The 27,721-nt window shown below is 41.0% G+C and overlaps 1 protein-coding gene across 1 annotated transcript; it reads left to right on the top strand.

The window, feature by feature from the left end:
- Positions 1-2,626: 2,626 nt before the first annotated feature.
- Positions 2,627-18,379, top strand: slc34a1b (solute carrier family 34 member 1b; the record flags this gene model as incomplete). The annotated part of the gene is made up of 10 exons (XM_081390095.1): positions 2,627-2,747; positions 2,940-3,083; positions 8,661-8,772; positions 8,870-9,065; positions 11,945-12,037; positions 12,118-12,196; positions 12,936-13,103; positions 14,247-14,363; positions 16,137-16,261; positions 17,813-18,379. 10 exons carry the CDS (start codon positions 2,627-2,629, stop codon positions 18,377-18,379), a joined length of 1,722 nt encoding a protein of 573 aa, XP_081246221.1.
- Positions 18,380-27,721: the final 9,342 nt, after the last annotated feature.

The following is a 27,721-nucleotide window of genomic DNA, read 5'->3' as shown; positions in this document are numbered from 1 at the left end:
AGAAAAGGAGCAGCCGGTGGGTATGGGTTCTCTGGCTGGAGACTCCAAGGGCCAGCGAGGAGAGGTAGCTGATAAGGTCCGACACATGCCCCACACTGGCTGAGTTTCCATTGTTTGTCTCATAATACTCATCATTGGTAAGTCAGAGTGCTTGTGGACACAGCTCATTTGGTGGGGGGAGTTATATGGCAGTGCATTTGGCCACTGAAAGTTATAAGAGGGGGCAACTGAATAAGGTTTATTAATCTGTTCTGGTGAGACAAATGGATTAGCTCGGCTGCCAAGGAGCTGTACAGCTCTCCAAAAAGACCCTCTTTGACATGCATATGGCTCGTTTGAGTATGATTATAACTGTAGCTTGAATCTTCAGGACAGAAAGAAAAGGTTTCATCCGCCTTGACCCATGTACAGCATCTCTGTTTACCAGCATTTCAATCCATGATCCGCGTTCCAGACCGGAGTGCTCGCGATGAAATCATGTTCACCAAAAGCACGAGACATGCTAAAACAGAGTGCGGGGGACTGTGATCTAGCTTTAAGGGAATATTCTTGATCATATTCGTTCAGCAAAAGCGGCAGAAAAGGATTATTGGGCGCTAGCGCGCTAATCAGCACATTTCTTCCCTCTCGTGCACGCTCTCCCTCGGGATTACGCTCATCCCGCCCATGCCGGGGCTCTCCCCTGCTTTGCTTTAACTTCTCAGCGGATAATTGAAGCGATCTTACCGGCTTATTCTCCATCTTCTTCTGGGAATCACAAGTAGAAAGCTGTGGTTTTAAGATCCCACTTCTGACACCAGTGTGACTGACGTTGTGCACTTTCCCAGAGAAACAGACAGGAGACGAGGATCCTGTTTACAAGCACCAAACGGCTGAGGTTTATTTCCTGAACGTGTACAACCTAAACACGGGTATCAGGAGGTTTCTTAACTGTCCCCAAAAACAACAAGAATGCCCCAAGAAGAGATAACCCTAACCCTAACGTTAGACTAACTTTCCTCCGCATCGCTCACCGCTCTCTTTCCGCCCTTCCGTCTTTAGCCCCTCCCTCTTAACCATTGCCCTCTCAGACACCTCCCCCCAACAGCAGGTGAATCAAGTAAGCATATTTATAACGGCGAATAAACAGTGTCAGTGCCACAATATTATTGCGACAGGTAGAAGTCCATTCGTGTAAGATATTTCCGGGTCACTAAAGACAATGTGAAATATGTAATAATGATTGGCGAAAAATTCATGCATTTAAGGGTTAGTGTCAGGTAATGCATTAACTAATGTTAACTAATGGGACTGTTTAAATATGACCTGTGAGATCATTTTATTTGCGGGGTCGCTCATTCCAGAACAGTGAGTGGCCGGATTAAATACATCAGGGATTTTATAGTTCATGAGAGTTTGAAGGCATGTTATTCATTCATGCATCTTAGAGTATGCAGTGAATTATAGTGTAACTGATTATTTGACACTCTGCATGCCTTCTATAAATCTGAACATCAATAATTTGTCTCTTTATGCATTATGCACAAGTCATGCATTTTAGTAACTGCAATCAGACGATATAATTGGAAAGCATAGCGGGTCTGGAAATATACAAACCATTCATCAGAGTCTCACCACTTGGTGTCCCACTGTCCATTCTTTGTCCCCTAAGAGAAACACAGTTATTGCTCTGCTTATCAAAGTGCTCTGTCACAGCTAAAGCATTCTGAATAAAATCATTTGAGACTTTAGTAAATGTACAACTTTTATTTCCCCATGTTTTTCTATTTACTTTTTAACTATGCACTGCATAATGAGTGACTTTGTCCCCCAAACTGAGATAGCATGTATAAATGCTGGCTGATAAATGAATACACATGCAGCCAGGTGCGCAGAGCATCATTATATGATGAGGTATGTATTGAGCATGCCGTTTTCTTTTTATCTTATACATGTTGTGCGTAATTGCTTCACAATCAAGATTGTAGTTATCAACAGAATTATACTTAAATCAAAAAGAAGAATTAAGCAACTGGCATTTTAATGTTCAGGAACAGAATGAACTTTATAGTTATTATGTTCAGTTTTCAAACGGTCATGACGATCTGAGTGAGAAACATACAAATGCTAACTTGCTAATTGGTAACACATAAACAGACACTACATGAAATGGTGGTAAAATGCATCAGAATGGTAATAAAGCAAAAACGAGACATTTTCTTACAATGATGTTTTTGTTGAATGATGGTATTAGGAGAATTAAATCAAATGTGTTTCTGCTTTCTGAATCCTGGATAAGTGAAAATGGATCTTGCTGAGGAGGGATGAAATTAAAGCTGATTTATATTTTCACTGAATTCACAAGTCACATTGTGCACATTGTACTGACTCTCTTGCTTCATTATAAGATTAAATATGTTTTATTAAGATAAATATAAATCAACAAAATATGTTTTTCCCAGCGGTGATCTGGGCTCCATAACGTCATCTGAGCCATAGAAGAATAAAGGTAGGACTATTTTACCTGTCTTACAACAAAGATCTCAGATCAGTAGGTGAGTATGATAAAACAAATAAAAAATTCTTGATTAGACTGTAATCCCTAAAAAAATCTTTAAAACAGACTTTTTATCCAGAACCATATATGATGGGGATGATGGGAAAACACATCTTCATCAATATTTGCAAGATACCTCTTCTTCTCTTCTTGTTGTACATGTTCATCTGTTCTCTGGACATCCTGAGCTCAGCCTTTCAGTTAGCTGGAGGTAAACTTTAACATCTTTTTGTTTTACATTTCCCACTGTTCACTGATATAGTAACTATATTGTAAACACCATACTTCCAAATGAAATGTGAAAAGCTGGTTACTTTGTGACCACTAACTACTAATCTCAATATCACATCCTCAGAGAGAAATAAAAAAAGCTTTGATTGGGATGTGTTGTATTTTTGGATAGGTAAGGTTGCAGGGGACATATTCAAAAACAACAAAGTGTTTTCTAACCCTGTGGCGGGACTGGTTGTCGGAATACTGGTCACTGTCCTGGTCCAAAGTTCCAGCACTTCCACCTCCATTGTTGTCAGTTTGGTCTCCTCTGGATGTAAGTCAGATGCAGTCATTACAAACCTGGTATCGCTCAACATAATCCAAAAACCCATGTAGAATATTAACATTCCTAAAGCACAGCACTCGGGAATACTCGATTCTCATTGGTTAATTGCAAGCGGGCTGATATTTCTTAATATTCAGTTTGTGCATTGAATATGCTTACTTATATTAATAAGAATTATATCAAATTGAATTTAGATATTCTGTAAAAGTTTATCCGTGCCATCTTTTAATATTTGACATTTTGTGCTATAACAACTAATTTAGCAAATGCCACTATTTATTTCCTATAATAACACATTGGCTGATGCATAATCATCCAGCACATGCTAAACTTATATCTAAATATGTTACCGTTTAAAAGTAAATCCACAATTTTCTTAAGGGGGGAATCCTATATTTCATCAATAGTCATAACTTGAAGGCCTAACTTGTAGGATGTGTTTTGCAATACTGAGGAACACAGATAGACCCTTCTAAATGTATGTCTGAATTTCATTCATACTACACGCATTCACTATATAGAATGTACTTTTAAATTGGTCGTTAAGTGTCAAGACAGTGTCGTTTATGGCATCGCATCCTGCCTCACTCAACTCAGACTACTTTCGTGTCTCTCATATCACACTGTGAAATTGTTCTCTCTTATTTCTTATTTTACAAATGCAAATGGCGGCATCTTATTCTTGTGTCCCAGTTATCGATTGCAGTGACAATGATTAATAGGCTATTATTGTATTATTATTACCTAATGTTCTTGTTGCTATGCTGATTGTTTTATATTTATATTGCACTGGACAAGGTGCGTTCACGCCATGTCTTAATTATCATAGTTACGAGATTACAACTTGAAAAAAGTAGTAGTAGTAGAAGAACTTTATTGTCCCCGTGGGGCAATTGGGTTTGCGGCGCAGTCGCAAGGCACTACATGACAAACATATGACACAAACAATACAATGCATTACAAAACACTAAAATACACTAAAATACACTAAACTAAAAAACACTATAATATACTATACACCCTTGGGTCTAACCATTCCAGCTGGACAGATAACTTATTTCAATTGATTTAAAGCCTTAATGGCTTGTGGTACAAAAGAAAATTTAGATCTGTTCTTGGTCATAAGAGGTGGGCAGAAACGACGCCTAGATGGTAGTAAATTAAAATGGGATGCTAATGGATGTGTGTGATCGCATACAATGTTATTGGCTTTTTTCAACATTCTGTCCTTGTAAATGTGTTCGATGCTTGGTAATGTTATCCCAAGTAGCTTGCTAGCAGTAGTAACTGTTTTTCTAATTATGTTTTTCTGTGTTTGTGTGGCATTTCCAAACCAACAAATGATACAGCACGTTAAAACACTTTCAATAAAAGCAGTATAAAACATCTGAAGCATTTTGTTATTGACATTAAAAACAAACAGTTTCTTTAGGAAATACATTCTTTGCTGTGTCTTAGTGTGCAAAAGATCAGTCCAAGAGTCCCATTTAAGTTTGTTGTCCAGTACAATGCCAAGATATTTATAGTTTGTAACGACCTGAATGATCTCCCCATTGATGAAAGTATCGATTGTTTGCTGTGACTTTCTAAAATCTATGGACATTTCTTTGGTCTTATTGGTATTTAGAATTAAGTGTGACTTATTGCACACTTGTGCAATAAGTGTGACTTATTGCACACAAAAGCGTTCACATTCTCGTAGAACTTTTAATTACATCGTGTAAACTGCTCCAACTTGTACCATGTGAGAACACTGTACCTGTCACGGTTTTACAGAGGATGCAGACAAGATGGTAAGGTTAATAGTTTATTTTCAGGGAGTGTGGAGATGCAGACAGATGGTGAGTAACAGAAACACAGAATAACAGTGGATGCTTAGCTGGTTGGTAATGTCCTTGTCTTTCTTTCTCTTTGCAGATGATGTCGGGCTGAAGGCAGAACAGGATGGCAGGCAGGATGGATTGGAGAGGATGAAATGACAGGTAGGAATCCAGGTAAGTGTTCGGAAGTCTGTGGGTCATGTTAAGGTGAACATCGACGAGACCAGACAAGGAGTGAAGGGAGAGTGCTGAATATAAAGGGTGGTTAATGAGGGAGTGCAGGTGATGATGATTGGTGATTGGGTGAGTGAGTGCAGGTGTGCGCCATGGAGGATTCTGGGGAATGAAGTGCACACACAGATGAAGGCTGAAGAACGTGACCGTGACATTACTCCCCCCTCCCGTAAGGCGCGTCCCGCGCCGAAGAAGGCAGCATACGGGAGGGGGGGGGGGGTGGGCATCCTGGAGTCCGTGACGGGAAGGTGGAGCAGGTTCAGGAGTACGGACTCCAGGATGGTGGCAGGACAGACAGAGGAGGTGATCAGGACGGTGCAGGCTGAGCAGGGAACCAAGGTGAAGCAGACTGATCAGGGGACCATGGTGATACAGGCTGAGCAGGGGACCATGGCGGTAAGGACCTTTCGGGTGGCCATGGCGGTGCGGACCCTTCGGGTGGCCATGGCGGAGAGGACCCTTCGGGTGGCCATGGCGGAGAGGACCCTTCGGGTGGCCATGGCGGAGAGGACCCTTCGGGTGGCCACGGCGGAGAGGACCCTTCGGGTGGCCACGGCGGAGAGGACCCTTCGGGTGGCCACGGCGGAGAGGACCCTTCGGGTGGCCACGGCGGAGAGGACCCTTCGGGTGGCCACGGCGGAGAGGACCCTTCGGGTGGCCACGGCGGAGAGGACCCTTCGGGTGGCCACGGCGGAGAGGACCCTTCGGGTGGCCACGGCGGAGAGGACCCTTCGGGTGGCCACGGCGGAGAGGACCCTTCGGGTGGCCACGGCGGAGAGGACCCTTCGGGTGGCCACGGCGGAGAGGACCCTTCGGGTGGCCACGGCGGAGAGGACCCTTCGGGTGGCCACGGCGGAGAGGACCCTTCGGGTGGCCACGGCGGAGAGGACCCTTCGGGTGGCCACGGCGGAGAGGACCCTTCGGGTGGCCACGGCGGAGAGGACCCTTCGGGTGGCCACGGCGGAGAGGACCCTTCGGGTGGCCACGGCGGAGAGGACCCTTCGGGTGGCCACGGCGGTGAGGACCCTTCGGGTGGCCACGGCGGTGAGGACCCTTCGGGTGGCCACGGCGGAGAGGACCCTTCGGGTGAAGAGAAGACCCTTTGGGCTTTCCTGTAGCTCAAACAGTAGAGTGTTGGCGCTAGCAACGCCAAGGTCATGGGTTCGATTCCCAGGGAAAGCAAGAACTGACAAAATGTAAAATGTGTACCTTGAATACAATGTAAGTCGCTTTGGATAAAAGCGTCTGCCAAATGCATAAATGTAAATGTAAAATGTAAATGGGTGGCCACGGCGGAGAGGACCCTTCGGGTGGCCACGGCGGAGAAGACCCTTCGGGTGGCCACGGCGGAGAAGACCCTTCGGGTGGCCATGGCGGAGAAGACTGATAGCCCCCCCCCCCAAAATTCCTTTGGGGAAATATCAGGCTTTAACACTGGACTGGAAGAGGCAGGGGGCGAAAGTGGCTCTGGACTGGACAGGACCAGCGGCGAAGAGGGCTCTGAGCTAGACGGGACCAGCGATGAGGGCTCTGAGCTGGACGGGACCAGCGACGAGGGCTCTGAGCTGGACGGGACCAGCGACGAGGGCTCTGAGCTGGACGGGACCAGCGACGAGGGCTCTGAGCTGGACGGGACCAGCGACGAGGGCTCTGAGCTGGACGGGACCAGCGACGAGGGCTCTGAGCTGGACGGGACCAGCGACGAGGGCTTTGAGCTGGACGGGACCAGCGATGAAGAGGGATTTGAGCTGGACGGAACCAGCGATAAGGGCTTTGTGCTGGACGGGACCAGCGATGAGGGCTTTGAGCTGGACGGGACCAGCGATGAGGGCTGTGAAAACTCCTGCTCTGGCTCGGGGATAACGACGCTCACAGGCTCTGGCGGGCAGGCGACTGGCTCCGGCGGGCAGGCGACTGGCTCTGGCTCTGGCGGGCAGGCGACTGGCTCTGGCTCTGGCGGGCAGGCGACTGGCTCTGGCTCTGGCGGGCAGGCGACTGGCTCTGGCTCTGGCGGGCAGGCGACTGGCTCTGGCGGGCAGGCGACTGGCTCTGGCGGGCAGGCGACTGGCTCTGGCTCTGGCGGGCAGGCGACTGGCTCTGGCGGGCAGGCGACTGGCTCTGGCTCTGGCGGGCAGGCGACTGGCTCTGGCGGGCAGGCGACACTGTCAGTCACAGGCGCGGCGGGCATGACGCTCATAGACTCAGGGGCGGCGGGCACGACGCCTACTGCCTTGGTCTCGGCAACTCTGGCGTGAAGTGCGGGCTCGGCATGACTGGCGTGAAGTGCAGGCTCGGCTGGACTGGCGTCAAATGCAGGCTCGCTAGTGCTGGTGACTGAATTCTGGATGATGATGGGTGGCGTGGTGAAGATGGCTGGAGATGATGGTTGAGTGGCGATGTCCTCAACCTCACCTACGGTGAACCTTGAGCCACTCAACCACAACACATGATCTAGATACTGGGCAAATGAGCCTGGGATTGCCTCCGCTGGAGCTTGCTGGTACAGATGGTTATCCAGTCCGCCCCAAAATACTGTTTTTAGGACATCATCTGTCCAGCTTACCCCAACAGAAAGCTCCAGAAAGCCGGCGACATATTCCTCGATTGAGCAGCCATCTTGAAAACAATGAATCAGACGATCAGCTGGGGTTAGGGTGAAGTGAGTAACTTCCATGCTTTGTGTGGTCTGGTCTTCTGTCACGGTTTTACAGAGGATGCAGACAAGATGGTAAGGTTAATAGTTTATTTTCAGGGAGTGTGGAGATGCAGACAGATGGTGAGTAACAGAAACACAGAATAACAGTGGATGCTTAGCTGGTTGGTAATGTCCTTGTCTTTCTTTCTCTTTGCAGATGATGTCGGGCTGAAGGCAGAACAGGATGGCAGGCAGGATGGATTGGAGAGGATGAAATGACAGGTAGGAATCCAGGTAAGTGTTCGGAAGTCTGTGGGTCATGTTAAGGTGAACATCGACGAGACCAGACAAGGAGTGAAGGGAGAGTGCTGAATATAAAGGGTGGTTAATGAGGGAGTGCAGGTGATGATGATTGGTGATTGGGTGAGTGAGTGCAGGTGTGCGCCATGGAGGATTCTGGGGAATGAAGTGCACACACAGATGAAGGCTGAAGAACGTGACCGTGACAGTACCACCTGTGCACCGCAGATTAATTTTGACATTGATATTGTTGCCACAGTGTATGATTCCGAACAACTCCGAGTACAATGTCACATGTTGTCATCTTATAATTACAGCAATTATGACATGGCGAGAACGCAGCATATTTTTCTCTTTAGGATTTATGGTAAAAAATGATAAAATAATTTAAACTAAAATTACGATTTTTATTTATTTGGAGAGAAGCAGTCTAATAGGCCTACTTTCTGAGAATTAACATTTTGTGCACAATAGTAGCCTCCTGTTTTTTTTTACTCTCAACTGCCTAAGGATGATTGTTATTGAAACGTGACTCACATCTATCGACCGGGTTTCTACATTCTGTGTTTCATGCAGTGTTGGATGTTGGATCTGCCATTCCCATCATCATGGGTTCAAACATTGGCACATCTGTCACCAATACCATTGTGGCTCTGATGCAGGCAGGGGAGAGAGAGGAGTTCAAACGGTAGAGAGAGCATACATTACCTCACACTGTCAGCATTCAACCATCAATAAAAAGTTTGGAGCTCTTTAATGACACTTTCTGCGTGGGACTGTTTCAGAGCCTTTGCGGGTGCCACAGTGCACGATTGCTTTAACTGGCTGTCAGTGTTGGTGTTGTTGCCGCTGGAAGCCGTCACTGGCGTGATGAGGCTCGCGTCGGAGGCGGTGGTTGAAAGTTTCAACATCGTGACCGGAGAGGATGGTCCAGAGCTCCTGAAAGTCATCACAGAACCCCTCACCAAAAGTATTATACAGGTGCAGCATTATTCTGTAATACAGTCTGATTGGTTGATAGAAATATTTGTTCCAGGACTAACAGAATGCCTTTCTTTCTTCCCTGAAAAACAAAAAATCAGTTTTAGTACACAGTTGAAAATCTGTCAATATTGAAAAATGACAAATTCGCCATATCATAAAAGAGGTCCATGTGACTCATGCTCTATATAAATTTTTTCTCAAGCTATGAAATAAATGTTTCAGAGAATAATTGTTCTACATTTTGGTCTATTCCTCACATAAATCTGGCTTCAGAAGACTTAAAGGGATAGTTCACTTTGAAATTAAATTTTGGTATGTTTTAGCTTACCTCAAGGGCATCCAAGATGTAGGTGTCTTTTTTTCCGCAGTAGTTTCAATTTTGATATATTTAGGTCAAACCGTTCTTGTCTGACAGTCATATCATGCAGGTCTATGGTCACCCCCTCAAAGAGCATGCACAGAGTCCAAATTAAAACAATTCCCCATCGTCCAAATTAAACAATTCCCCATCGTAAGTACACATTTATGGCCTAAGACATGAAACGAGCGGTTTGTGTGAGAAATCGAACAGTATTTATATCGTTTTTACCTCTTGTAACACAGCCACGTCCAAGTGATCTGAGGGCGCGAGCGCATCCTGTGTGTGACGTGTGCGCAGACTGGTGCATAGATATATACACTAGATGTCGCCTTGGCTACGGCAGTTCATTGGAACGAATGTCTTTAATGCGGCATCTAGTGTATATATCTATGCACCAGTCTGCGCACACATCACACAGCAGGAAGCGCGCACACCCTCAGATCACTTGGACGTGGCTGTGTTATAAGAGCTAAAAACGATATAAATACTGTTCATTTCTCACACAAACCGCTCGTTTCGTGTCTTAGGCCATCAATGTGTACTTACGATGGGGAATTGTTTAATTTGGACGATGGGGAATTGTTTTAACTTGGACTCTGTGCATGCTCTTTGAGACAGTGACCATAGACCTGCATTATATGACTGACAGACAAGAACGGTTTGACCTAAAAATATCAAAATTGAAACTACTGCGGAAAAAAAGACACCTACATCTTGGATGCCCTTGAGGTAAGCTAAAACATACCAAAATTTAATTTCAAAGTGAACTATCCCTTTAAGGGCCATTCACACCAAAAGACGATGACTATAATTATAAAGTTTAATAATCATTCTAATTCTATGAAAATACGAAAGTCCACACTAAAACTATAACTATAAAGACACAACATAGTTGCAATAACTTTCAGAATTATATTTTGATGATTCAGATGATGAATGATAAAAAACATTTACAGTCAATCAGAATCCACACAAATATATGGAGCTTAAGCATTTAAAGCAGCAGACAACACAAACCGCAAAGCAGAACAGAATGTTATAGTGTGTTGGTGTGGACTCTAATACAAAGTTCTGTCGTGGAACTCTAGATGGTACAGGCTAATAGGGCCTTAACTCAACTTGCTTGCAATCACATCATTATCTGTAGGGAGCAGCTGATTGGTTCCTGCAGTATCAGTAGCCAATGAGCTCGCTGCTCAACCCTCAAATACTTGTTTAGCATTTGCATTAGTAGTGCAGCGCGCTTTCAGAAACCCTCCACCTTCCCAGCTCCAGCTGTATAGATCTGCTATGGGTAATTCATGTATATTATATTGTACAGCAGCAGCATGTCTTACTTTCTCACAGCAGCTTGTTGTGTACGTATTGGCAGTAGCAAGTCCTGTACTTGATCTGCAGCAGCATCAAAAATAAACAGCGGCAGTAGCGTAGCAGATCTATTCCAAACATATCAACATTGTCATACCCATTACCATGACAAACACTCGAATTGAAACACTCAACAGAATTGTCACGAAGGAAATATTGTTATAACTGTCTTGTTCATTGTTAGTGTTAACAGGACTTTACGGTGCAGTCACATTTACTGTTGTTCAGTGAAATCTCGCAGGTGAAATCCAGTCATTTTGATAGGAATCCACACAATGGTGAATTCTGCAGGAGGGCGAAAGATTTACGCACACAGATTCCTCAACACCTGGTCACATGGATTTAACGTGGTGACAAAAAGAAAGCTGCTTGGTTTGTGTGGCAAGCAGAGCGGGGCAGAGAGCAGTGGGAACTGAGCGAGGCCGGTGGCGTGAATGCTAATGAGACCACACTGAGGAACACCGGAAGAATAAAAGTGATGACAGTGAAGGATGAGAGAGGACCAGGCCTGGGACGTTTATTTTAGTGTTTTTATTTTAGTTCATGCGGCAGTCTTCCGTGAGAGGCAGATGCTTTACTTCAGTTTTGTTTATTTTGTGATTAAAGTTGCGTTTAACATTCGCCGGTTCCCGCCGCCTCCTTCCCTTAACACAAACCTTGTTACAGTTTGAAAGCGACTTCAGTGTGATTCACAGAATCACCACAGTATTGACAACAGACAATGGACTTTTTTTGTGACATCACCTTTAGAATGTGGCACGCAAGTCTTATTCGCAACTTTTATTGTGCTCTTATTTAGTTTTTTGACCTTTTTGGAGCTTGACAGCCCTTCATAATCATCCACTTTCATTGTATGGAAAAGATCAGCGTGACCATTCTTCAAAACATCTCTTTTGGCTTTCAATGGAAGGAAGAACATTTGGAATGAGTATAATTAAATAATGAAAGATCTTTCATTTTTGGTGATTTATTTAAGTATGCGGCCAATTGGGTGTCATTATAAATAAAAAGAAAACTGGTCATTAGTTTTCTTGTTAAAACTTGTGTAGCCTAATTAAATATCACACTGTACGCCCTCTGGTACTCTTCAGTCTGTCATTAATCTTAGAGTTTAGAGTTAAAAGAAAATGTTATTTTTCCCTTTCAGCTGGATAAGACTGTAATCGTAGGTATAGCCACAGGGCAAGAGGTGCTGCGCAATAAGAGCCTGATAAAAGTTTGGTGTCAGACACGGATCACGGTGAGCAACGTTTCTGTTTGCCTACAGATGAAGATTTTTGATGCAGCACATGACGTTATCTAAAATAAATGTATCCACAGATCCAAGAGAATGTTTCTTTTGCGCATTCAGAAGCCTCAGCTGTACCAACCACATCACTTCACATGAATGCCGAAAAATGTGAGTCAAAACTATAAAATTTCTAAATGGACAAAAACACATCAAAGAGCCTTCCTTTGATCAATCGGCCTTTAGTCATTTCATGCATACTTTTTTAAATAAAACAGTATTGTTATCCATTCTATCTGGCTTCAAACTTTAATACAGAGAAATGCCTTATTCAAACAACACACCCTTTTTTTATGTGAAGAAAAACTCATTTCTGAGTCCCTCTGTTGACTGTTTGGCTCTTCTGCATTTACTCAGAGCTCCGTCTGGGCTAATAACTGTCATTTATTTTGTATTAGCACATCCTGCGATAGAAAGCCTCTGAGTCAGATGCTTGTGTAAAAGACTAATTACACATTCGACATCAACAACAGTAACAAACAGCGTACATGCCGTTTTAGGAAGCAAGATGTTTTTAAACTTTCAATGAGCTTTTGAGTCATCCTGCCTCACATACTGACTTTGAGACAATCAAATTTTATAATCTCATGAGCCATCATAATGAGAAAAAAATAGGTAATATTTATCAGGGGACAGTCTATGACTCAAGCCCTTAATTATAAACATGGGCCTCATTTCTAGAAGCCACTTTTTTGTAAGAATCTGAAATCCTTTTTCTACTAACACATCCCATAATCAGCAGCTGATGGGCTAATCACTGTTAAGATGAACACATGCCTGTCAATGCGTGACTGACGGGCACATTTCCACAGGAGAGTGAAGATGTAAATGCATGTGTGTATTGGAGCAGGCACTCATCTATTTGTGGAGACGGGATTGTCTGATCTGGCTGTGGGCTTGATTCTGCTGTCTTCTTCACTGCTGGTGCTTTGCACCTGCCTCCTGCTGCTGGTTAAGCTTCTCAACTCCCTCCTCCAGGGACAAGTGGCCAAAGCTATCCAGAAAATCATCAACACAGGTAACTGCCAGTTAATACAGTTAATGTGATTGTCAGGAGCCGTGTGAAATGCTTTAAAAGATTTCTCAGATATTATTTTTCTTATTTGACCACATATGTCACTGTATCGCATCTCAACGCATTGATATGCTCTTATGAATCTTGATGGTCCGATCAGCACATTTATGAGATTTATTCTGAACAATTTAGATTTTTAATATTGTCATAATATATCTATCGGCTATTAAAAGATGTCTATTTTTTTTTTTTATCATTTTATTCATTAGTGACTTATTTTTAAGACTCTCATAATACTGCTCACACATTATCCTCACATATTAATATTATAATTCACTTATTTGCTATATATATATATATATATATATATATATATATATATATATTATTCAACTAAATTTTCAAATTGCATGCATTTACATTGAATATTTTATTTATTGATTTTTTTTTTTATTATTAAAAAAATATATGTTTTTCCCCCCGCAAAACTCAGTTAAAAGTTGGGATTAGTTTACCCTGGGGTAAATTTAACTTGCCAGCTTTTAGCAAATATTTCTGTTTATTTCCCTTAATAATTGAATGCTGCATAATTATCCTGTACATACTAACTCCTCTCGAAATATGTTATAATTTACAGTAGGAGTAAATGCACACTGCCCTACTGAAACACTTCCCTCATGATGGGGTTAATGGCAGAACCACCCCTGACGCAGAACCTGATTTCACCAAGAGCAGCATGTTCCTGGATCAAAATCTCTGTTGATCCTGGAAAAACATTCCAATCAACCAATCAGATTTAAGAGACAAGTTTATGCCAATTTTAGGCTTACAGCCAGGGTTAGGTGCTTATCAGTGTTATTCACCTATCATTTCCCTCTGATTTTAGGGATAACGTATGGGTAGGATTGAATTTTATTACACAGGATTACACAGAATATGTTGACCCAAGAACGTGTCTGACTTGAGTTTTTGAAAGAACTTATAGTCTCCAATAAGCACTTTGTCAGTTTCAAAGACTGCTTCCCTTTTCGAAAGCATGCTAAAAAGTTCATCTAGTGTTTCAGTCTGAGAAACCCTGAAGGGAGCCTCAATTATCTTGTCATTTTTCCAGCATTTTAAGGAGATAAACAAATCACTTTCCTGCAGACTTTCCTTTTCCATTTGGCTGGTTGACTGGCTACCTGGCCATTCTGGTTGGTGCTGGCATGACGTTTGTTGTTCAGAGCAGTTCGGTGTTCACTTCTGCCATCACTCCTTTGATAGGTGAGTCCTTCCTCCCTAAGATGACCAGGCTGAACCTATGGCCAAGAATATCAGCAAAGAGTTTGAATTTCTTCTGTGTAATTTAGCTGTGCATCAACATATCCAGAGAAATTCATTTCACCCAAGATCACCTCTGAGTAATGCACTAGTATTTGCATTTAGACACCACTGAGCCTCAGAGGAGTTAATCTTTAGCCCTCACAGGGTTGACTGTTGACTTCCACTCATTCGTATTCACTATGAGCTTTGTGCTCTGGGAATAAATGGTGTGTTCAGGTCGGTGAATAATGTGAAGGTTTTACTCAATGCAGTAAGTCATGCACTCGATTTCCCAGAGAAATGACAGACATAAGTTGTTGTGCTTCAACAAATAAGAGCGAGGGAGAGAGAAATGAAATAGAGGATGGGAGAAACAGTGCCAAGTGAAGAGAGATCTCAACCCTCTCTAATCCACCTGGCCTTCTGATTGAAAGACGAGTGATTGTCTAACTGTGTTCCTGGATTTATTGTAATTAGCTACACAGTGATTAGACTTTCTAGTGAGGCATGGCATATTATGGATCCACAGCATCCTAATTACACTGCCTGGGAGACCACTAATCCCAAAGAGCTTTAGAGCTGCCACACAAGCCATAATGTGTGCAGACTATAGTTTTCAAACATTATTTCTTCTTCTCAAAGGCAAACCCAGGTAGTCTTTTCAAACATGTGCACTGTAAAAAAAAAAATTTAAGTTGAATCCTTTTATAACTCATATATAAACGTTGTATAAAACGTTTGAAAATTGCTTTACTTATTTTGATGAGTTTAAGCAATCTAAAACGTGTTGTCATAACGTATTGATCATATAATTTTTCACAATGTGAAGACTTTTAGGGGTTAATGAAAAAAGAGTGTCATGACTGATAAAAGGAAAAATCTTTTAAAAATGTAGTTTAAAATACATGTGCCAATTTCTTAGAAACAAACTTTTTGTATTTTTTTTAACAAATTTTTTTTTTTTTTTTTTTTTTTTACGTTAATACCATTTTCAAGAAACGTAACTTCATGTTAAATTTTAAACGTATAATTTTACACATTTATTCCTGTGACGCAAAGCTGAATTTTCAGCATCGTTACTCCAGTCTTCAGTCTTCTAAATGTGCTTTCCGTATCGGAATGTCTCTTTTTGTTTTAGTATGTGCGATCCCACCCGCTGACGATTTACCCAATATTATTTTCGACACCCAGGGTTGCCATTTGGCGGAGAAGCCAGCAAACAAAATAGGTCAGAGATCGCAGATTCTACCCGACCTGAAAAGCCTCAGCATCCATCTAAAAAGCGCTGCGTGCCCTCTGTATGGAAACCCACGTGAGCGTGATGAGGAAGAAGTGCGAGTACAGTAACCCTCTCAAATATTTAGAATTTAGACTGCAGTACCCATTTCAACCACTAGCTATCAATATTACATACTGCACCTTTAATGAGTCCTTGCTGAATAAAATGATCAGTTTCTTTAAAAAAAATAAAAATTTACTGACCCAAACTTTTGAACGGTAGTGTGTAGACATACAGTATATGACTTTATTATAATATAATAATTTCATACAAGACTCTGAGGGCTGAGTGTGCAATTTATAACAGGGCCATTTTCATAAGGTAAATGTCAGTTCCGTCATGGTCATACGGTCATCCAATTTTCTCTTAATTAAGCTAGATTCACCTTACGGGAAGGTCTCATTAGTAACAGAAATCATCTGCTCTGGTGTCTCTCACGTTCAATGTACTTTCAGGTATTGGCGTTATAAGCATCGAGCGGGCCTACCCTCTGACCCTAGGCTCCAATATCGGAACAACCACTACAGCCATCTTAGCTGCATTAGCCAGCCCAGGAGACAAGCTAGCTGCGGCCGTTCAGGTGATGACATTTGAGACCTGAACATTGTCACAATTAATCAGTGTCTGAGTTAGAGTACTCTAGGAATGGTGGATTGATCTTAGAATATTGATGTTTCCGTAATACTTAATGTTGTATAGATCCTGTCACTCACATAAGATTACAGTAATTAGCAAACAACGTCAATCTAACTTTTCAATCAATTCCTGATGGACAAAATCAAGTCCTTCCCTACATTTATTTCCTCGTTCAAGAAGTTCAGTCAGATAAATGTCACAATAGGGAAGAAAAAGGCGATCAAAGCCTTTGGACCAGATTTATTAACAGCTTCTTTGAAAACCCTCTTTGTGACGTTAAAAAAAACTACTGTCAGGATTTACTATAGACATGCAGTGAAAAATTTGTGCTGAAAAGGCATGGACAGGGTTATTTTTTACAGCTGACCTTATTGCATATGCCTTTGCAGGAGTTTCCCTTTCAGTGAAAGGGAAAAATGAATGGGATAAATTAATTATGCAAGGTGATTTACTAAGGTTTGCACTGGCCAATTTACTGCCTCAGGCCATTATTTTACCACTGAAAAAAAGCATGTCTTAAATCAGTTGCTAATTTGAGCTGCTCAGATTGCATTTGTCAATATGGAAATGATTCAGCTGTCTGTGTTTCTAAATTTGCGCGTCGTCAGTAGATCACGTGTTGAACTTTCCACTCCCATCTGCGCTTTTATGGGATTGTGCTCTCATGCTAAGTTTCCCTGTTTAGTAAATCTGGCCCTGTCTTCATGTCAACTTTAAAGGGATATAATTCTTTCATCATTTACTCAACCTCAAGTTGTTCCAAACCTGTATGAATTTTTTTCTTCTGCTGAACACAAAAGAACATATTTTGAACTGAAGAATGTCAGTAACCAGACAGTTGATGAGCTCCATTGACTTTATTTCATCCTATGGAAGTCAATGGGGTCCATCAACTGTTTGGTTACCCATGTTCTTAAAAATATATTTTTTTGTGTGTGTGTTCAGCAGATGAAAGAAATTCATACAAGTTTGGAACAACTTGAGGGTGAGTAAATGATGAAAGAATTTTCAGTTTTGGGAGAACTATCCCTTTACCAAATGATAAAACAGAAGTTTGATAGTTAGCAGTTTAATCCTTTTTGATGTTGATAATGAATGATGGCTTTCCAATTTAATGATACTTGTCTAAAAGTACCAATTTTATTTTCTTGATTTTGTTATTTTCAAGGAATAAACATTAAATAAACATCAACATTAAATATCCTAAATTTATTTGAAAATACAAAACAAAACTGAGAAACAGGCTTGCAAATTTATCCTAAATTATCTCTTTAAGTTAATAAATGGTCAAATTTGATTCATTTCATCCATAAAAATACAGATATACTGTATATTTAATAGAGATATTGGCATCAGTAGGCGATACTGGCCTTAAGGAATTTGAAAATAAGTTGCATTGCTCAGTCCTAGAGACCTATTATTCAGATAGTCTGTTTGTAAAGCAAATAAAACCATGTTCCATCCCTCATGATGCTCTGCACATTGTCTCTCTCAGGTGGCTCTATGTCATTTCATCTTCAACATTCTGGGAATATTGCTTTGGTACCCAGTTCCTCTTAGCCGTCTCCCTATTCGCATGGCACGATTTTTGGGTGAGCGGACAGCAAAATATAGGTGGTTTGCTGTGCTGTACCTGATTCTGTGCTTCCTCCTTCTGCCATCCATTGTCTTTGCCCTCTCCATGGCTGGATGGCAGGTTCTGCTGGGGATCTGTGTGCCATGTGTTGCTCTCCTCCTCTGCATTGTTGTTGTGAATAGACTGCAATTGCAAAAGCCTCACCTCCTGCCTGGGTGGCTGCAAACCTGGGACCACCTACCTCTCTGGATGCACTCACTCAAACCATTGGATACCATCATCACAAGAGTCACATTATGCTGCAGGAAAGCCCGGAACAGTGATCAGAGCCGCACGTCACCCGAGGATCTGCCACAATTGACAGAATATGAAGCTGAAAAAAATCATGCCCCTCTGGCACAAAATTGCCCAACTTTGATTTATGATTATGAGACTGAGACGGGGGCTGTTTTTGACTCGTTGGATGGCAAGAGCAGCAGGCTGTAGACTACATGTGGTCCATTAAATGCTTTTTGGCTCTTAAAATAGTTTCTCTTTTCATATTGTGATTAAACAGGTTTCCTCTCTGCACTTTTTGTGAGTTTTTCTGAAGCAAAACACAGACACAGCCACAGAAATTCATTCAAACAATGGGGTACAAATTAGGGCCTCTTACAATTTTCCCCCCCCTTTGTTCAGTGAAAGGTGATTCGTAACATTCAAATAAAATGCTGATCGTCAGCGTGAGTGTATTACAAAAGCTGTTATTTTCTATTAATTTTAAATCAAGTTGGCTATTTTTTTTCAACCCTGCATGTGACCATGTCTAAATACAGTTTAAAACTACAGTTTCTGTGATTTATCATTACTATTTATGAAGAAAGTTAATTTTATTTATAGAGAATTTCAAATCAGCTTACACTGATCGAAGTACTGTACTTTTTTATATATATAAAATATAAGAAAAAATATAAAAAAATAGAGTAAAACAAATCAAAATAGCAGTTACTAATCCATAAGTTAATAGTCAGGAAAGGCTAGAGAGTAAATATGTGTCTTAAGTCTAGATTGAAAAACAGAAATAAAAGGAGCACTCAACTGAATCCATAACCGTGGAGCAGCAACTAGGCCTACAAAGGCTCTGTCACCTTTTGATTTAAGACGTGACCGTGGGACATGTAAGAGTGCTTTACTGGCAGACCTGTATAATTATTTCCTGTTATTATTAAAAATGATTTGCCATCCAGCATGTAATATCCTCAAGACAGTCCACGAGAGGCTGCAGGGAATCTCTAGATTTTAACGGAAGGAACAGCTATGATTCATCGGCATAGAAATGAAAAGAAATTGTATATTTCCTAATGATATTGCAGAGCAGCAAGAGTAATGCCCCCAAAATGGACCCTTGAGGAACCCCACAGGAGAGAATAAGACAGATGATGAGAAAAACTGGCCAATAGCCACTGAGAATGTCCTTGATTTAAGAAATGACTCAAACCAGTAGTGCTGTATCCTTAATGCCTACCCACTGTTCAAAGCATGACATCAGAAGGATATTGTGATCTATCGAGACAGTACAGGTGACTTAGAATGAATAATTACTTGAATGCTAGAACCATTTGTATCAAAATAACTTACGATGTCAGAGGGAACATCATCGTGGGACGAAGCTGTAGATTTCATCTGCATCATTAAGTTCCTCAGGTCAGAGAAAGACACCAGCTGAAAGCTGTTCAAGTTGGTTGTATTAACTGAACAGTCAACCAGAGTAATAGAGTGAGAAGGAATAAGGAAGGATCGAATGCCATAAAAAATCTCTCAAAAATATAAAGGGATGGTTCTACTTAATTAGAGATGTGAGGTTTAATTATTGAATGTATAGTGCTGAACAGGATTTTAGGGGTATGAGAATATTTACTGATAATTCCAGACAAGTAAATTTGGGACATTTGTATTTAAGAGGTGCTATAGAGTCAAAGATATCTGAGTAAGAACAATTAAAGAGAGAAATTAGATTGTCTGGGCTTGAAAAACGCTTAGCGGCAACTGAAAATGCTGTTGAAACATCAACTTTTTTCTTTTTCTTTTTTTTTAATTCATCATTTATTTTAAAATATTTTAAAGAACTTTAAAGAATAAACATCAAAAACAAAACAGACAAAATGTAAGAAAAAAAAAAATAGGCCCAATTTGCATGGAACACCACACATTTTACTGCATGTGACGGAGAATTCCGCAAAGAATATATTTTCACCGCAAATATGAATAAGGTTGAATTAATGGCCTGTCATAAATTGAAGACTCATTTTCAGTCAAGCTCAGTCCGGCTATATGAATGAACACTTTTAAATTGACTTCCTTGAGTGGATCCTGTGACTTTACTGACAAGTCAATTTTAAAATGCTCAGATTCAGTCCTCAGAAGCAATGACACGCATAGTCAAGCATTATGACTAATTTCAACATGCTTTTCACAACGGTCATTTTCACATGGAATTAAACTGACTGACTTCACTGAGAGCCTCTCAGTGACAGTTCTCATTAAAAGAGCTGGAAAATATTTGAATGAAAGATAGGCCTATCGCACATGATGTTGTGTGGTCTCATTATGTGATGTTGTGTATTTGGTCACGTTCCGTGATTTCATGGACAGCAAGTATGTGTGGGCTTTGAGGACCACCCACACAAACAAGGTGCTGTAAAAAAATTAATAAAAAAAACTTTTTAAACTACTCTCAAATGTTGAGGTCAGTCCAGTTTGAGGTCAGTCGTCTTTGCAACTCCATAATGTGATTTATTTTAAAACATTTAAGTTTTCATTTGGTCAGAACAAAAGTGGCAGATATGTTACTTACTTGAGCCTAGGATGTACTTCTTATTGTCATGCCAATGTACAATGAAAGAGTCTGCTCTGATGTGTTGATCACAGATTAATCTGTGCAGAGGAGCAGTGCTGAAGCACAACCCTTACCCCTTATTCACACTGCACACGTCTGCGGTGCATTACGGCTCCGACAAGGTTTTGCTCCGTCCTCCAAGCGGCTCCCACTCAGACCAGGAGCATTTCAGAAGAGAAGCAACTGGGGTCGCCAGACCACAAGATTTGCCTGTACGATGTTGTTTTTCTTGATTTTTTGTGTTTTTCTTGATTTTTGGGGTTCAACCATGGGTAAGTTGGCCGTGTGTTTTTCAACTTCGAGAATGAACCTCTTATCCATTTCTGGCCTCCTGCCAAGTATATAGTGATGTGAAATAAGATCATCTGCACAGGGTGTTTTTTTAACTTTATATTGTATTTGAACTGTGATTGGCTTGGACAGCTTGGACGCGGTGTTAACTAAACACATATCTTTAGCAAAGCAGCGCAGAGAGCTGCTTCTGGGGCGCTTCTGAAACGTGCTTCAGCGCAGCTGGTGTAAACACAAGGATTGACTAGTGTGGCCGTGATCAGCTCTGGTGGCCGTGTCGGAGCCATGATGCACCACAGACGTTAGCAGTGTAAATAAGGGGCCATAAAAAATAACTCCACAAATAACTTGCAATTGAATGCTTCAAACAGAGATGGCGATAGACAGGCAAAATTTCCTTACTGCAGCTTTAATATTGTTTGTTGTCAGATTTGGCATTTGAACCATTTTCTTCAGGTGTAGAATGTCAAATGTTGCTGCCTTTGCAATCTAGAGTGTGTTCTAAAAGGGACTGATGGGAACAGGCAGATCCTGGCTGTCCTATCAGATGAAAGGTTAACCTTGGTTGACCTTGCGGAACTGGCATAGAACTGGAAAAGAATGGTTCGTGTTCTGGAGCCAGAGCCCGTTTTCGACCAAGCGAACTGGAGCCTGTTGCGAACCGGACGCGTTTTTCCACAGAGTTATTACATTGTTCAATGAGACAGCACCAGTATTTCTTCTCAAACTGGCTCTGTTCGAGACCAGGGCTATGTCGGAAATCGCCCCCCCCATACCCTTAAATTTGAGGGGACAGCCATTTGTAGTGGTGCCTGGAACCATAGTGGATGTTATCGAGTGCACTCATTCAATCCCACAATGCACCGCAATAACGAGTGTACAACCTACGCTCAACAGCTAGAGAATACCCATAATGCACTGTGAGGGTCGCGCCAAATGAATTCTAGAAGATGCCGGCCGCAGCTGAATCATCCATCCATCCATCCATTTTCCAAATCGCTGGTCCAACGTGGCTACAGCTTAATATCACACAGGTATAAAGTCATTTTTCATTGATTATTACATTGTTTAATTGAAGGGTTAGTTCACCCAAAAATGCAAGTTATAAATATTTTCATTTTTCTTACAAAAACCTATTGCTTCACTTCAGAAGGTCTTTATTAACACCCCGGAGCTGTGTGGATTACTTTTATGATGAAGGCATGCACTTTTTTTGGGCTTCAAAATATTGGGTCCCATTCACTATAAAGCTTAGAAGAGCCAGGGTATTTTTTCATATATCTTCTATTGTGTTCGTCTGAAAGAAGATAGTCATATACACTTATGGCTTGAGGGTGAGAAAATCATGGGATTATTTTCATTTGTGGGTGAACTATCCCTTTAAGGTTTATACATGCTAGTTTCCATGACAGAGTTCGAGATAAATCTTTTCATTACTACTAGGGCTGCTAGTTTTCTAAGTTTCACATTTATTGTATTATTAAACAGCAAGCACAAACTATGCAAAAACCGGCAGACCTTCCGGCACACTCAGTGTCCGAATTTACTCGTTTTCATTCACTCCTTCAAGTGAACTATATCAACGGAGAAAATGTAGGGAATAGTGAATGTGTAAGGGGGCGATTTCGAACACAGCCCAGGAAGATTTAGGGTCTGAGTTGAAATGATCTTTCCGGCCCGGAACCCCTTTTCTGCAGTGGAAATGAGCAGAATGGTTCGAATGGTACGAATAAAGCCCGGGAACCCACACCGGAACAGTGACGGTGGAAAAGGGGTATCTGTGACAAGTTCCACGGGCAACACGGCATGGAAGAAATTGGAGAAGATCAAGCAGCACAGCCGTTAATTAATATGAAGCTTGGCAGCGCAGCTTGCCAAGTCTTTACTACCCTGTCTTTGAAGAATTTTTAGTTCAGATTTTTAGGCTGTCACTTTTTTTAATATCTGTAAGGAAATTATTACATTAACACAGTTGTGAACATCAACCTTACTTACCAAATATGTGGATGTGTATTTTCCTTGGATAACATGCCGTTTTTTTGTTTGTTTGTTTGTTTTTTGACAGAGACCAAAACATTTGTTGTGGTCCTGGGTATCGTATTAAGTTGACAGAATTTTTGGCATCTATGTTTAAAGGTCCCATGGCATAAAAATGTCACTTTATGAGGTTTTTTAACATTATATGAGCTCCCCTAGCTGGCCTATGGTCCCCCAGTGGCTAGAAATGGCGATAGGTGTAAACCAAGCCCTGGGTATCCTGCTCCGCCTTTGAGAAAATGAAAGCTCAGATGGGCCAATCTGGAATCTTCCCTATATGTCGTTATATGAGGAAAGGTTACCTCCCCTTTCTCTGCTTTGCCCGCCCAGAGAATTTGGCCCGCCCATGAGAAAATGAGCTGCGACTGTGCGAGAGCGGTATTGTTTTTTCCTCGAGAGACATCATGGCTTGCAAACGAGCGAAGCATGGCAGTTGCTCAGTGTTTGGATGTACAAATGAACACATGACTTCAATATACGTGGACATGGAGAACTTTGTCATTAAAAAATGAGCCAGAGTACTCATTTCTTACTCAGTCTTCTCTAAACTACAAAGATTACTGATGTAGATGCTAATACAGCTTTAGAACGATAGCAAATCAGAGCAACATGAAAATCCAACAATGTAGGTTAGTGTTAGCTACATGATAACAACTTTAACAGCATACATAAACAAACCAACTAAAGTACCGTATCCAGACACAAAATTTTTAACTAACCATTTGGAGGCGTCCTGCTGTAGCCGCTGATTTGCAACTTCTCCATCCGGATCAGATTCTGGGTCAAACTGGAAAGTTTGAATGACTGCGTGTCTACAAGCCATTGCGATACATCCACTGTAAACATTAGTGCATGGTATCATGGCCGCAAGCTGTTCAAGGCCACACCCCCACCCTCCACCTTGCCCCGCCTCTCTCCTCCTCATTAGCATTTAAAGTTACAGACACAGAAATGGCACGTCCTCATTGTGGGACTGGCTCGTAGTGGCTGTAATTTTGACTTCAAACTTCAAATACAGTATTAGGGGACCACTAAGGCCTATATAAAAGCATCCAAAAAGCAGCATGTCATAGGACATTTAAAGCATTAGCAGTCTTGTGTCAAGGCAGTTCTTTTTTTGACAAAATTATATATAGGGGATCATGATGTGCCCTATGGTAATTTATTCTACACAGATTTAAATAAAGTTATAATAATTAATATTGTATGTTCTTTTTTAAATAAGTTTAAGAGGTAATGGAGTGGAAACTTTCTCATCAAAATCTAATAAAACCAATTCATGGTTAATTCATCACAATGTTGAAAATTCAGAGAGCTCCTGTTTGCATCTCATTTGTCAGTGGATGATAGAGGGAGGCCTTTTCTTTTGAGTAAGAGTGTATTCACTCCAACAAAGTCCACTAGTTCACTCGCTTTGGTCCGGACCAAATACAATGTTGATTTTTTTAGTTTGGTGTGGTTCGCTTTCATACTGCCCTTTTTGCAAGTGAAGAAGAACTCCAGCATTATTCTGCCTTTAGTAAGTGCAAAGTGTCTTGAAACTACTATAGCATATTAGTACGGGCATTTTTCATTTTTCATGAAGCAGTCAAATTAAGAGTAGTTGACTGTCGTCGTTGCGTATTAGCTTGGTTGTTCTGTTCATAAGTGTTTTGTTTCTTCTGTGTTCTTAAACATAAAGGATAAGCTGCTGCAACTAGATCCTCACCTCATACCTACAACCCAGTTGTGACATGTGGATTCTACATTCCATGATATTTAATAATAATAAAAAAGTTTGTTTAGGAAAGTCCTGTGGTGATATTTTTTTTTGTTTTTATTTGGCGTTTTAGGAGCAATTCAAATCAAGAAGACATTTTACCTCAGGGTCTTGTTTAGCCATGTTGTACCCTGTGTTGTACCCTGTGTCTCTGCGGTAGAGGTTTATTTCAGTTTATGATTAAAGTGTCAAAAATTATTGAGCGTTGCTTTCAGGTGACAGCCGGGAAATTGTTTTTACGGCTATCCTATGGTGAGACATGATTGAAAAATGGCTTTAGACACTTTAACACGTTTACCATGAGGAGCAAAAAAATATTAAATCATGGTAAGAGGTTATGTGATTGCACTAAAGATGTAAAAGAATCATGATTTTTGTTCGAACAACAGTTAACAATTATCCCATTGTGCTTGCAGTTTGTCTCAAAGGGTCCATGACAAATCTTGCTCATGTGTTATTTTATTCAAAGTACAGTAATTCAGTAATTGCTGAATCATTTCAGATCTAAACAGTTTCCACTAGTAAGAAAGATAAAAGCCATTCTTGCAAAGACACAACTTGAAGTTACTAAAGTGGTCGCCTCAGGTATAAATAATGAACTGAACCATGGTGGTTCACAAAAAAATGAATATTTGGTCATTGTTTGCTCACCCTCATATTGTTCTAAACCTGTTTGAGTTACTTATGGAACACAAAAGAAGATATTTTGTAGAATGTCTAATTGTATGGACAAAAATACAAATTCTCAAAATGTATTATTTTATGTTCCACAGAAGATAGAAAAAGTAAGTTATGGTTTGGATTGAAATGAGGACAGAATTTTCACTTTTGGGTGAACTTTCCCTAAAGTCATAAGAAACATCAAGGAGTTGGTATATGAGTTGATTTAGTTTGAAGGCTTTTCACCACTCTAAACTGCAGTCACAGAGTATTAAGAAAAATTCACAGAGAGTTCCCCTTTGATTAAACTCTGCATACACTTTTATTTTTATTTCCATGTTTATGCCAACGTACAGTAGCAACATTAAACATTCAGATCCAGAGTTGCAAAGTCACTAAATTCACAGTATCCTGTCTTCATCTCTTTTGGCTTTCTGTAAGCTTTGTGATATTAAAGGTAGGGTAGGTAGGATTTTTGTAAAAAACTTTTTTTCAAATTTGTTTAAACTGTATTTATATACCAATACATAATTAAAATGTAAGTGCTCTGAAAAAGAGAGTATAAAAATCAAGTGACTGTAGACCTTTTAATCTGCAATAAACACAGCTCATTATTTCCATTCGGGACGAAACAATTGATTGGTTTGGGCGACTGTCACTCACTCTCGCAACCATGGCTACCACCCCTGTTGCTAGATCTGACCATATGCACGCGCACCCGTTTGATTTGAGGAGTGCAAGAGAGGCGCGGAACCTACGAAGAGTAAAATTATGGCAGAGAAAGAGCATTCAAAATTCAAAGCACCTGCATATTCAGTCAGCGAAGGCAAACAAGGCAAAATCTACTTCCTCGGACCCTGGTTGCCCGCACTCTTGAACGTCCTCCTCTGCTTCGCCCTCGACCTGTCCTCGAACCGACGATGCGGTACTTGTCACCGGAGTGTAACGTTAGTCAACAATGTTTTCATCATGGAAACTCTTACATGCAAAACACCGTATATGTTATGAATCTTACACGAAATTCACCTTCATCACATACTGATGGTAATGGAAAAACGTGTATCAATGCAACATGTTTTTAGCTTTGCCTTATAAATATAGCTCATTACCTATAGCCTAAATATAGCTGGTTACCGAATCAAACAAAATTTATTTTAAACTTTACCAGTATCGATATGCTAGCTTGATAGTGAGTACTAAAAGCCATCTTATTTGTTTATATTCATAGTGATAAAGTTAGGTATTTTATTACATGTGATTTTGACATGATGTCACTGCATGCACTGCGCTCCTTCCTCTCCACTCGTCTCAGGTAAATAAATGTGTCTTCCAGCTGAGCCTGAGCGTTTGGCGTCGCGCGTTCATGTGTTTTGGGGGCGTGGCTTTGGAAGGAGCCCAGAAGGGAGGGGGTGGAGTGAATGGAAATAATGAGCTGTGTTTACAACAGTCGTGAGAGGTCTACAGACACTTGATTTTTATACTCTCTTTTTCAGAGTACTTACATTTTAATTATGTATTGGTATATAAAGACAGTTTAAACAAAATTGGAATGTCAGGGTCTACCTACCCTGCCTTTAATGAACAGCATGCTCAAAATTTAGTTAGCAACCTTTTATGTTCGAACCTGATTACAGTAGCTATATTAGATCCTTCCCTTGTGTTAGACGATACATTACGGCATCTTAATAACATACTGCTGTCCTTATGACAGTGAATGTACTGATGGAGTCACCTACACAGTTAAATGAGCTGCAATCCTAGTCACCTCCCCCTCACTTTTATGTAAAGTGCAGCGTGTGTTCCAGCCACCTACACTGAGCGTGTTACCAGCAGGCCCATAGGGAAAGAAGCAAACTGCTCCACATCACACAACATTGTGGCTTTGATACACTGAGGTTGGGCAGAACCGTTTGCAGGTTTGATCCACTTCTATGTTGAAGAAAATCTCATTGATTTGATTTCAAAAAGCATTAAGTCATAAAGTTTCTACTGTGTTGTCATTGAAAGTTATTTCATTAGGCGATGCAAATCGGACTACAAGACATTTAATAGACCTAGAAACCATTTCAGCCTACACAGTGAAATCTGCTGCCTGTGATACTAAACAAACTAACCTGCTCGCACATTTATAATTCACCCACACCTAGAGTTTTTCATACATCCTGAGAAATAGAAATGTATGCTGAAAATGTCACATTTTTTATTT

This window comes from Scardinius erythrophthalmus, assembly GCF_964197995.2.
Source record: "Scardinius erythrophthalmus genome assembly, chromosome: 17".
In the NCBI taxonomy this organism is placed as follows: domain Eukaryota; kingdom Metazoa; phylum Chordata; class Actinopteri; order Cypriniformes; family Leuciscidae; genus Scardinius; species Scardinius erythrophthalmus.
The sequence above is the reverse complement of the archived record's forward strand: the minus strand, read 5'-3'. Positions and strand labels throughout refer to the sequence as shown.